Source organism: Syzygium oleosum, unplaced genomic scaffold, assembly GCF_021117445.2.
Source record: "Syzygium oleosum isolate NSW1041296 unplaced genomic scaffold, Sole_v2.1 Sole_v2.46, whole genome shotgun sequence".
Classification (NCBI taxonomy): Eukaryota; Viridiplantae; Streptophyta; class Magnoliopsida; order Myrtales; family Myrtaceae; genus Syzygium; species Syzygium oleosum.
This window is the reverse complement of record NW_026607530.1, coordinates 1,385,861-1,397,285: the sequence shown is the minus strand read 5'-3', so window position 1 is coordinate 1,397,285 and position 11,425 is coordinate 1,385,861. Positions and strand designations below refer to the sequence as shown.

Here is an 11,425-nt window from a genome sequence, read left to right as displayed (position 1 = left end):
GTAGCGCGGGCTGTGAGATTGGGCCTGAGGCGCAGTGGCGCGGGCAGTGTGAAAGGACCTGGGAGGTCGTGGAAAGTTGTTCGACCACGCATGCGAGTTGAGTGTGATTGAATTGATTGAACTGATTGAACTGGTTGATTGAATGTGTGATTGAATTGGTGGGATTGATTGAGTGCCAGTGTGGTTGGCGTTTGATTGATTGTGATATGTTATTGAGTTAGTATTATTGTCTTGTCGCGATTTGACTAACGTGCAGAGTTAGTACGCGTTCTGATGGCAAAGGTAAGTACATTGTTGTGAGCTCGTTAAGTTGTTGGTTAGATTGTTTGTACGACTTGTCTGGGTACGCATTGGCCTTTGTAGGGTTTAGGGTGTTGCTTATTGAGACTCGTTCTCACGGTTATTATATAACCACTTTCAGATCCGCGACCGTGATTGATTGGAGACGCCACCAGGGTACCTCGGGAGTGGAGGACGGGTCAAGTTACCCTATATTTTATGTGCCCCTCCTTTGTATAGCGAAGTAGGATATCCAACCATTGTTCCCTTTTGATGTTGTGTATTTGCAATTATTGTTTTGTGCTATCCCTTTTGTCATATTTTATTGTCTGGGCTGTTTTAAATTCGCTTCCGTTTGCCTTTATCGTTGGGTGTTTCGTTTGGGGTCGGCGACGCATCCTGGGACGTCGCGTTCAATACGACCGTTGAAGGGGTGTCGCGAGCCCGTTGGGGTCCAGGGCGTGACACGGATTCTACTCGAATGTTGAAACACGAAATGAGATGCACGACTAAAAATATATTTATATGAAATAGATTCCAGTTTCTCAAAATATGCAATAATGACTTTAGAGCAAAAAATTTAGGTGTCAATGCTTAGTTTCAACAACCCATCATAAACCTTCCTAAATTGTCATAAGAAAAAGATATCAATGTTATGACAAAGAGTCATAAACTGAGGTGAGTCATCGTAAATAAAAATATTTCATCTCGGGTGTCCCGTTTTGTAGCGCATCGGATGTCCATAGTTTTCCGGAGATGGGTAATAGGGCGAAACTTTTATTTTGAATTAACTGAAGGATACATGATGGGATGCATCGCACGCAACAATGTTTAGCCAAAGTTTGGGGATTTGATCACGAGTACTCTGCAATGTGTTCTTCTGGTCTGAGTTTATCTCATGCAAAAACGAATCTTTTCACGCCATTCCTCGATCAAACAAGTAGCGTTGCCTCGGAACGAGGATCAAGTGGCGTGTACTTTGAAGGTCTCGCTCTTTATCGGCCTAAGATCATACTGAATGCTCAAGCCCATCTCTTTTCGGTTGCAAACGAGGATATCATCAAGAATGAAACTATTGTGTGAAGCAGCAGCTCCTTCTGTCAGAAGCATCTTTGGCAGTTTCATAGGCCTAGGCAACGATCCTCGTTATTCAGCCCAAAAGAACTTGACAGTTCTCGTGCCAGATTGTGACGTGATAATCTGCCGCTAAATGCGCTTCTGTTATACATGGAGGGGTCATGGATTTCATGACATACACGGTGCCACCTTGGAGATCCAGAGTTACAGTCTTGTAAGGAATGCCTCTCGAGTATAGATATGCAGAGTTACAGCAAAGCAAGGAACATTTCCAGAAATGGTAAATATGTGACATATTTACCCCAAATTTTTTTTTTGTACGTTTGAGGTAAATATGTTACAGCTGACATAGTTTGGAATTTTTGGTGGTATTAACCCAAAAAAAAAAATGGTAGTAGACAAAAGCGCAAGGAACATTCGCAGAAAGAAATAAGGAAAGATGATCATATACCCATATGAGAATACCAGCAAAGCAACTGTGAGGACAGAGAGGAGAGTAAAACAAGGCACGCTCTTCATCTTCATCTTCACAAAAAATCCAAATTATACATTCTGTGACACTTTTACCTCAAGAAATTTTTTCTTGCCAAAATCACTATTCATCATCTTTTCTGTGAAAAAATTGTACTGTTCGTTATTGTTCATTGTCTTCGAAGCTCGGCCGGAGCTTGTCCATGGAACGCATTCGCCGGGTTCATCGCCGACCCGACCACCACCAGCCCCACCGTCTCCTTCCGCGCTGCCGGCCTCCGCCCCGATGCCTTCCTCCTCTCCATGGCGGCCCAGGAAGGGCTGCGCGAGGGCGACCCTCGCCCTAGGCCAAGCCGTCCTCGCCGGCCATGGCCGAGGCCGACCCTCGCCCTGGGCGAGGCCGTCCTGGCCGGCCATGGCCAAGGCCGGCCCTCGCTAGATCTGGGCGAGGGTCGCCTAGCCGGCAACAGGCGAGGACGGCCTCGCCTGCTCTAGGCGACCCTTGTAATACTTGGGCCCATAAAAACCCAGCCATGTCTCTTAAAAGCCCAAGCCCAGCCAATTTATTTCTGCTTCAACAAATGAAGCGCAGGAGAAGACGCACGACCGTGAAGAAGGAAAGAGGGAAAGAAGAGAGGAGAGCGAAATTGACACGCATAGCCGACCCGGACACTCCAACTAGCCGAATCAACTACGAATTGCAACGCCTGGTAAGTATTCGAGCCAATTGTTCGTCTAATTGAATTGATTTCGGAAATTAGGGCACAAATTTAAAGGAATATCGATTTTGAATTGCGAGGCTCGATCGAGGAGTTATTAAGCTGCGATTTTGTGTGGAATGATGGTTTATGGTGTTGTAGAGTGGTGGGGTCTGTCGAGTAGCTATTTTGTAGTATGGTTCGTTCGGGACGAATTTCGGAGTTGTGTTATTCGAGCGGCGAAATCCGATTTTTGAATCGTTGAGCTGTGAATATATATAGAATTGGTAGTTTAGGGTGCTGTGAGGCCATGAGATTTTACGGAACTCAATTTAGACTTTTGGTTTGCCGGATATGAATTTTCGAAGTCGGCCGCACAAGGTGAACAGTGCGCGAACAGCGGCTTTTAGGCCGATTTTCGTCGGTTTTAGGCTCGATTTTGGGACGGCAAAGTTGGGGTTCTTGTAGTGCTATAAATGAGCTTTCTTTTGACTATAAGCTCGCTTGGAACGGAGTTTAGTGGAGAAAGTTATGGCGCAACCAAGTTTCGCGCTCAAGCTCCGCATTGCGGACGGTTTGGATAATCGCTTTGGATGAGCAATTTGTGGGCGCCTTTGAGTTGTCCTATTAACGTTTAAGCGTCGTTTAGCCGTTTCGTAGTTATCGTAGCATTTTAGTTGGTTTTAACGTCGATTCTTGTTTAATTATTAGGATTACGAGATCGTCGATTCGAATGAGCGTCATTGCTTGATTTTTGGAGATTCCAGGTGAGTGCTGCTATCTCTTCTATGAATTTATAAACTCATGTCTTGGAAGTGATAAAGATTTGAGTATTGTATGAGTTAATAAGCATGCTTTGTGCATAAAAAATGAAGATCGAGCAATTACTACCATTTTGCATTTGAGAATGATTTGAGAAACGAATTATGAAAGGTATTGAGAAAGTTATATATATGAACTGTTTTACGAACTGGTTTATGAAGGGTTCTGAAAGAGCTTGAGAAATGCCATGTGAAATGTATTGTGAAGATTAAATGCTGTGGTTTGTAAAACCAAAATGTGATATTTATTCTGGATTGGCTTTGTGAATTGTGAAGAGTATTGTGGTCAGTTTGTGTTGGTGCTCAATATCACTGTGAGCCCAATGTGGGGCTTGTGGGTATGCGCATACTAGTCTAGGATATTCTTGTGGGCCGAGCCACCGGCTTATAGTAGGTGGAGACCTTGCCAAGGGGGGAATCTTGGTCGCCTTATCACGGGGCGAGATGCGTGATCATGGTTTGATATTGAGCAATAGATTGGTCGATGGATAGACCATCGATGTGTTTTCTGCTGTGCCAGGGCAAATCCTTGAGAGCGATGGCAGTGCGACTGCGGCTCAAAAAGGATAATATCGGGTCGGGTTGAGGGATGGCAGTGCGGCTGTGCCTCTACCCCGAACGAGGCCTTTTATAATGAGATTAGTCAATGGAATAGACGATTGACGTGTGATTTGACGAGATTAATCAATGGACTTGACCATTGATGATTGAATTGTGATGGTGTATCAAATGAGTATTTTTTTTTTGGTTTGTATCAAGTTTTATGAAAAGGAAAAATAACTCATATTTGATATGATATGTATATGATATTGTGGATTTTAAATTATGAGTTTTTGGTATTGCTTTATGTATGCATAGTGGTTGCTCGATCTGCTTAGAAGAGATACGCACTACTTACTGAGCTGTAGTTGCTCACCCCTCTCTTTTTCTAATCTTTCAGGTTCCTTGGTTAGTAGCCAATAGAGCGAGAGCGATGTCGTTGAGACTATTTTGGGAGTTGGATTCCTTGTGGTTTGAGGCTGCGTCCTTCGGGTGGAAGGACGGCCGTGTCACCCCTCATCATGATAGGTTTTGGGGTGTGACAACCCTCGCCCTGGGCGAGGCCACCCTCACCGGCCATGGGCGAGGCCGTCCCTCGCCGCCCGACAGAAGACTCAGCTTCTGCTCAGAAGGAGCGTCTCTGACTCTCTGCCGCATCGAAAGCTTGACGCGGCCTCTGAAACAGTTTGCCCAACAACAGCCATGCAATGATCTATTCTCGGAAAGAAGAAAGTAGCCCTCTTGGATCGAAGTCGAGACGCGACGCGAGACGGGTCAGTCGGACGGCTTCAATTGAGGGTTCTATAACAAGGAAGAGAAAAGATTGCAGCTTTCTGGACGGGAGAGAGACGGAGGGGGTTGCTCATAGATATGAGACAGTATTTTGTGGGCGAGGGCCGGCCTCGCCCATTGGCCGCCGAGGAAGGCCTTGCCGAGGGCGAGGGTTGCCCTCGCGCAGCCCTTCCCGGGCTTCCATGGAGAGGAGGGAGGCGTCGGGGCGGAGGCCGGCGGCGCGGAAGGCGACGATGGGGCCGGTGGTGGTCGGGTCGGCGATGAACTCAGCGAACACGTTCAACGACGAGCTCCGGCCGAGCTTTGAAGATGATGAACAGTGCACTTTTTCCTCGGAGAAATGATGAACAGTACTTTTGGCCGGAAAAAAAAGTTTGGGATAAATGTGTCGCAAAGTGCATAATTTAGGATTTTTGGTGTCACAAAAAAAATTTGAAATAAATGTATCATAAATGACATAATTTAGAATTTGTGGTAGTATGTCATTTCATCAATGTACAAATGCTTAAAAAAATTGCAGGGGTGAGGATAGGGGAGGCACAGAAATGTGAGTACCCCTCCATTAGTGTCCCGAACAGCTCGAAGCACAGAAGTGTGTGGAAATCTGCGTCGAGAAGTATGGGCAAAGCATTAACGGCGGATGCATCGACACAAACAGCTGTTGCTGCCATATTACAGGGGCTCCATCTTGATCCATGTTCCCATTGCCCCATATGTAGTCCTCTCGATGACTCAAATAATAACTTTCTTAAGTTTGAGTATTCTTTCTTAAACTAACTTAAGAATTCTGCACTTTTCGTTTTAGAGTTCCTCAAGAAAATGAGCAAGAACATGTTTGAATTGGGTTTCAGTACATTTTGCATTTACTTATTAATTCATCCAAAAGACCTGGAGCAACTATCTATTGAATACTCCTGTATTGGTTCGCGGTTGAAGCCGATCGACATGTTTCAGTTTTCTCAATCACCTGTATTAGCTAAAATTGACAAAACTTTCCAGTCGGAGGTGTCCTGCGTGCTCTTCTTTGTGCAGATCCTTAGTTTTATCTTCAACAAAGACATGGAGATGGAAAAAGGATTGGTGATTCCAAACTGTTTTTCTTTCAAGTAAATTATTTGCACTATAGTCAGCAGTGCGTCCATACACAGGAAGGACAGTGGTGATGAGTAGATTTAACCGCCGTGACTATAAATGTTGTTGCAAATTACACCCGAGAATCTGATGTAATGCCTTGGCATGTTAAGTAGTTCACGAGTTAATCGCGTTGATGAGATTGAGGATACAAATAACCGTGCGCATTATTGCTATTGTTTCACAAGCTCATGTGTTTATGGGATTTTTAACAACATTCCAAAAGGGAATGCATCATGGAGCATTGGAACGCAGTGGATACTAAGATAGCATGACAGAACTCCGCGTGTTAAAAATGTGGAACGCGGCATCTTCACTTCTAAGCGAAAACCTTGTGAATTTCATTAATGACACCGTATTGTGTTATAAGAAAAGGGAAATCATTCGGCAAGATAAATGGAATTCCCTATTGACCTAACTCAAGTACAAATGCCTATCCTCTTGTTGTGTTTGATGACAATATCAACTGAAAACTCAAGACTCACTCGAAGCCTATACATTTCTTTTTTTATTCTTTTTTCTTTTTTTGGTCAGAGAAGCCTATACATTTCATTTTGTGGAAGATTGTGGGCTCAATTTTGCCCAAGCCCTTATGGCGACCCTTGGCAAAGCATGTCTGAATCCTGATGCCTCTGAACTAGCGGGTCAAATGGCCAGGAAAGAGTCCTCTTAAGTCCTAATCATGACTAGTTCTTGGTTTAAAACAAATGTGTACTATTTTAAGGGCAACTTTGTCCTTGAGCTATTCAAACTTCTCTTTCACTGGCTGGATGATCAAATATTTCATCCTCGCAAGTCTCGCGGAGTTTTCCTTTTTCCCCATATTTTTAGTGTTTTGTCCCAACAAATGCATGCGCGTCATCTGACTCTCAGATAGAATAATTTGAAAGCCTTGGAGAGCAAGGCAGAAAGTATGCACACCACCTTGACCTTTTCCATTATTCTGACCGTGATAAGCACGGACTTGGCAGCATGACATTGTCACTGCCTCTCTCTCTCTCTCTCTCTCTCTCTCTCTCTCTCTCTCTCTCCTCCCCCACTACATATACAGGGGCACACAGTTGGCACCCTGCATTCCTCCAAGTTCAAGTTCCTTACCTCCTCTTCTTCTCCTACCTCACACCCACTGCAAAATCAAAACTTTAAACCGGAAAAAAGGACGAAGAACGCAAGAGAGATGAGAACCCTCGCGGACACAACGTACGCACCCCTGTCGACGGCGACGGTCACGACCCGGCCTGTTGTGCCGACGGCATCGCAGCGGTCTCCGTGGCACTACCCTGTGCCGTACCTGTTCGGAGGCCTGGCGGCGATGCTGGGGCTCATAGGCTTCGCTCTCTTGATCCTGGCCTGTTCCTACTGGAGGATCTCCGGCAGTTCGAGCGACGCCCAGGGAGACGAAGAGAACGGGGGCGAAGCAAAGACGGTCGAGGGAGAAGGGTACGACAAGGCCGTGAAGGTGTACGATGAGAAGATAGTGGTGATCATGGCCGGCGACGAGAAGCCCACCTACCTCGCCACGCCGATGTGCAGCAGAGGCCCTTCTATCGGCGATTCCCAAGGCAAGAGCAATGGCGACGATGGGGAGAGCTTCGATGCGAAGAAGGAGAAGGAAGAGAATTGCGACAAGACCAAGGAGACTACTGACATCAACAACGATGACGTTGGAGGTCACGTTGGTCATGGTCATAATTCAGCAGCTGCTGAAGAAAACAGAGAAGCAGCAGAGGATCAAACCCAGCAACAGGATTAGCAAGCAGTCTGTGATTGCGTGTGGCGAGAGCGAGAAAAACCAAGTTTTGTTTCGATTTTGGCTTTGAGGCCTTCTTCTTTCTTTCTTTCTTTCTTTCTTTCTTTTTCCCCCTTTTCTTCCCTTTTCATGGCTAATCGGGAAATGTAAATCATTTTTGGAGAGGAATTGAGATTGTTGCGCTAATTCACCTCACGTAATCGGTACGTACGTTGCACGAAGTGATAAGCAAAACAAGTGCAGCAAAATAAAGAGGAGATCACAAATTTACGTGGTTCGACAGATAAGTCTGTCTACATCCACGGGGCAAGCACACGGAACTCACTTGTATAACAGGAGAAATTACAACGCACACCCCTCAACCCGACAAACACCAAACAGTGGGTCGCACTCTCAACCGTGAATCTTTTCTCAGTACAACTCTCACAATCACAGAGATACTGCACACCCAAGATTCCCTTACAAGAGATAACCCAGACCCCCAAGTTCTATTTTACCCAGAACGTAGAGAAAAAAATCGAGGAATAAAATCCAAAGCACATTAACTCTTAATTGTTCCCTCTCTGTCTCTCTCTCCTTCACACGTTCCCAAAGAAGTAGAGGGGTGGTTGTACGCACTAAAGTAGTGGAGGAGTGGCATCGACAGTTACTCCCTATTTTTTAGGTGTCACATTCTCCCACTTGAAGACTATTCTCGAATAGGCTTCACAGCTCCGATTTGCCCAACCATCACCAATCAAGTGATAACTACAAGCCCAAGAGAAGTTCTCGCACCATAAAAACTTCTCTCTCGCAATAGGCTTCGTCAAGACATCTCGATACGTTGTCGTTGGTGTGAATTTTCTGCAAAGAGATAACTCCATCTTCCACTACATCACGAATAAAATGGTACCTGACATCAATGTGTTTCGTATGAGAGTGAAACATTGGATTAACGGCCAAATGTAATGCACTCTGACTATCACAATGAATAGTGATGACTTTCTGTTTGATTCTTAGCTCATCAAGCAATCTCTTCAACCAAATGCCTTCTTTACAAGCATCTGTTGCTGCGATGTATTCAGCCTCTGTAGTAGATAATGCCACCACAGATTGTAACTTAGACATCCAACTAATTGCTCCACTAGCTAAAGAGAAACAGTACCCAGTGGTAGATCTTCGTCTATCACGATCTCCCGCAAAATCTGCATCCACAAATCCAACCAACTGTAAATTTTGGCTACTATAATGAATAGCCATATCAGAGGTACCCTTCAAGTACCGAAGGATCCATTTCACCACAGTCCAATGATCTCGACCCGGGTTTGCCATGTACTTGCTGACTGCTCCCACTGCTTGCGCAATGTCTGGTCTGGTGCAGACCATGGCAAACATAAGACTCCCTACTGCCGACGCATACGGTACTCGAGCCATCTCTGTCTTCTCTGCTTCTGTGCTAGGACTCTGTTCAGAAGACAGTTTACAACCAATAAGAAGTGGGGTATTAACTGGTTTGGCGTTCTGCATATTGAAGCGTCGCAGAACCTTTTCCACATAGCTCTTTTGAGTTATCCAGATCTTCCTATTTTCACGATCTCTGAGTACGGTCATCCCAAGAATTCGGTTTACGGCTCCCAGATCTTTCATATCGAATTCCCTAGCCAAACGAGCTTTGAGGTATGCAATACCTTCTTTCGAAGTACCCGCAACTATCATGTCGTCAACATACAACAACAAGATTATAAAGCCACCATTACCATGATTGCGAACATAGGCACAATGGTCTGCTTCACATCTTTTGAACCCCAAACTCATAATGAAAGAATCAAATCACTTGTACCAGCATCTTGGCGCCTGCTTCAAGCCATAAAGCGATTTGTTCAGTCGACAAACCAAACTCTTCTTGTTCTCTTCAATAAAGCCTTCAGGTTGAGTCATAAAAATTTCTTCATCAAGATTTCCATGCAAAAAGGCTGTTTTTACATCCAACTGCTCAAGCTCTAAGTCAAGCACACTTGCCACACTCAACACAAGATTTAATAGTAGTTAGACGAACAACTGGAGAAAAATTTCATTAAAATCGATACCTGATTTCTGAGCATAACCTTTCACCACTAAACGAGATTTATATCGTTCAATATTTCCGTTATTGTCTCTTTTCAACTTGTAGACCCACTTGGAACCGATAGCCTTTCGTCCTTCAGGTAACTTGACAAGATCCCAGGTTTTGTTTTTGTGTAAAGCCTCCATTTCCTCCTCCATAGATGCCCTCCATTGAGGAGCATTACTTGGACTCACAAGCTTCTTGATATGTACAAGGCTCTCCTCTTCGCTTATGCAAGCGAAAGTTGTCACATAATCATTTAGCCAAACCGGAGGTCTAGTAGTCCTCCTATGAGGTCCTTGGTCGCCCGAGTTTCACTACCGCCTTCTCGTATGCTCTCTATCGCCTTCATCTCCACTAGCTTCATCGATATCAGTCAAATGTTCTTCAAATTGATTTTGAACTTCTTTTGATGATTCAAGTTCAAATATTTGTGACAAGTCAGCATTTGGCGTTTCTTTGTCTTTTTGCAACGAATCTTCATTGAAGACGACATCTCGGCTAATAACGACTTTGTGGGTAGTAGGATCCCACAATCTGTACCCCTTTACACCTTCTGCATAGCCAAGAAAAATACACTTTCTGGACCTCGCTTCAAGCTTTGTCCTTTGCTCTTTAGGAACCCACATATAAGTATCACAACCAAAAGTACGGAGGAAAGAATAGTCAACAGTTTTTCCGGACCATATCTCTTCTCGAATCTGTCCATTAAGAGCGCTTGTTGGGGAACGATTCACTATGTAACATGCCGTACATACAGCTTCAGCCCAAAAACTCTGCTTCATACCAGCACAGCTCAACATACTTCGAGTACGATCCATTAGCGTACGATTCATACGCTCGGCCACTCCATTTTGTTGTGGAGTTCTGGGGACCGTGAAATGTCTTTGAATGCCATGCTCGCTGCAAAAATCTAAGAACTCTTGCAGCATATATTCTCCTCCATTATCGGTTCTGAAACACCTTATTTTTGTTCCTTTCTGATTTTCTACCAACGCTTTAAATTTCTTGAAAGAAGCAAAAGCATCACTTTTCCTTTTAAGGATGTAAACCCAAACTTTTCTGGAAAAATCATCGATAAATGAAATAAAGTACTTGGCACCACCCAAAGACTCATCAGGAGACTCCCAAATGTCAGAATGTATCAAGTCTAAAATATTCTGACTTCTTGCTGTGGAACGACGAAAGGGAGTTCTATGAAACTTTCCAAACTGGCAATCTTCACAAAATTCTAAATTAATAGTCTTTAAACCAGGAAGAAGACCGCGATCAAGAAGTACCTTCAGTCCTTGCATGCTCATGTGTCCCAAACGCCTGTGCCAGATAGTTGCCGACTCTGTCACAGCATTTGCAACTATTGCTTCACTGACTATGGTCTCTCCAATTAGCCTGTATAAACCGCCTATTAATTCTCCTTTCGCCACGATAAGTGCTCCTTTGACGATCTTAGCTCGTCCCTTTTCCAGAATAATTTTATAGCCATTTTCATCAAACTTTCCCAAATGACAGAGACTTTTCCGCATATCCGGTACATGCCGTACACCAGATATTGTACGCGTGATGCCATCAAGCATGGTAACACGAACATCTCCAATCCCCACGATTTGACATGAGTTATCATTGCCCATGTATACCGTACCTCCATCACATAACTGATACGTATGGAACCAGTCTCTATGTGGTGTCATATGGAAAGAAGCGCCCGAATCCAAAATCCATTGATGTTGCACGCTCTTTATTGGAACTGCAGTCATCACCTCGCCATCTTCAGGTAAGTCTGCAT

At 44.4% G+C, this 11,425-nt stretch overlaps 1 protein-coding gene across 1 annotated transcript; it reads left to right on the top strand.

The window, feature by feature from the left end:
- Positions 1–6,861: 6,861 nt before the first annotated feature.
- On the top strand, positions 6,862–7,601 carry LOC130136586 (protein GLUTAMINE DUMPER 5-like). Its single transcript, XM_056306671.1, has one exon. It carries the CDS (start codon positions 6,987–6,989, stop codon positions 7,560–7,562), a length of 576 nt encoding a protein of 191 aa, XP_056162646.1. The 5' UTR covers positions 6,862–6,986; the 3' UTR covers positions 7,563–7,601.
- The last annotated feature ends 3,824 nt before the right edge of the window (positions 7,602–11,425 follow it).

Coding starts and splice junctions, on each gene's coding strand:
- LOC130136586 (XM_056306671.1), top strand. CDS start 6,987: ATGAGAACCCTCGCGGACACAACGTACGCACCCCTGTCGACGGCGACG.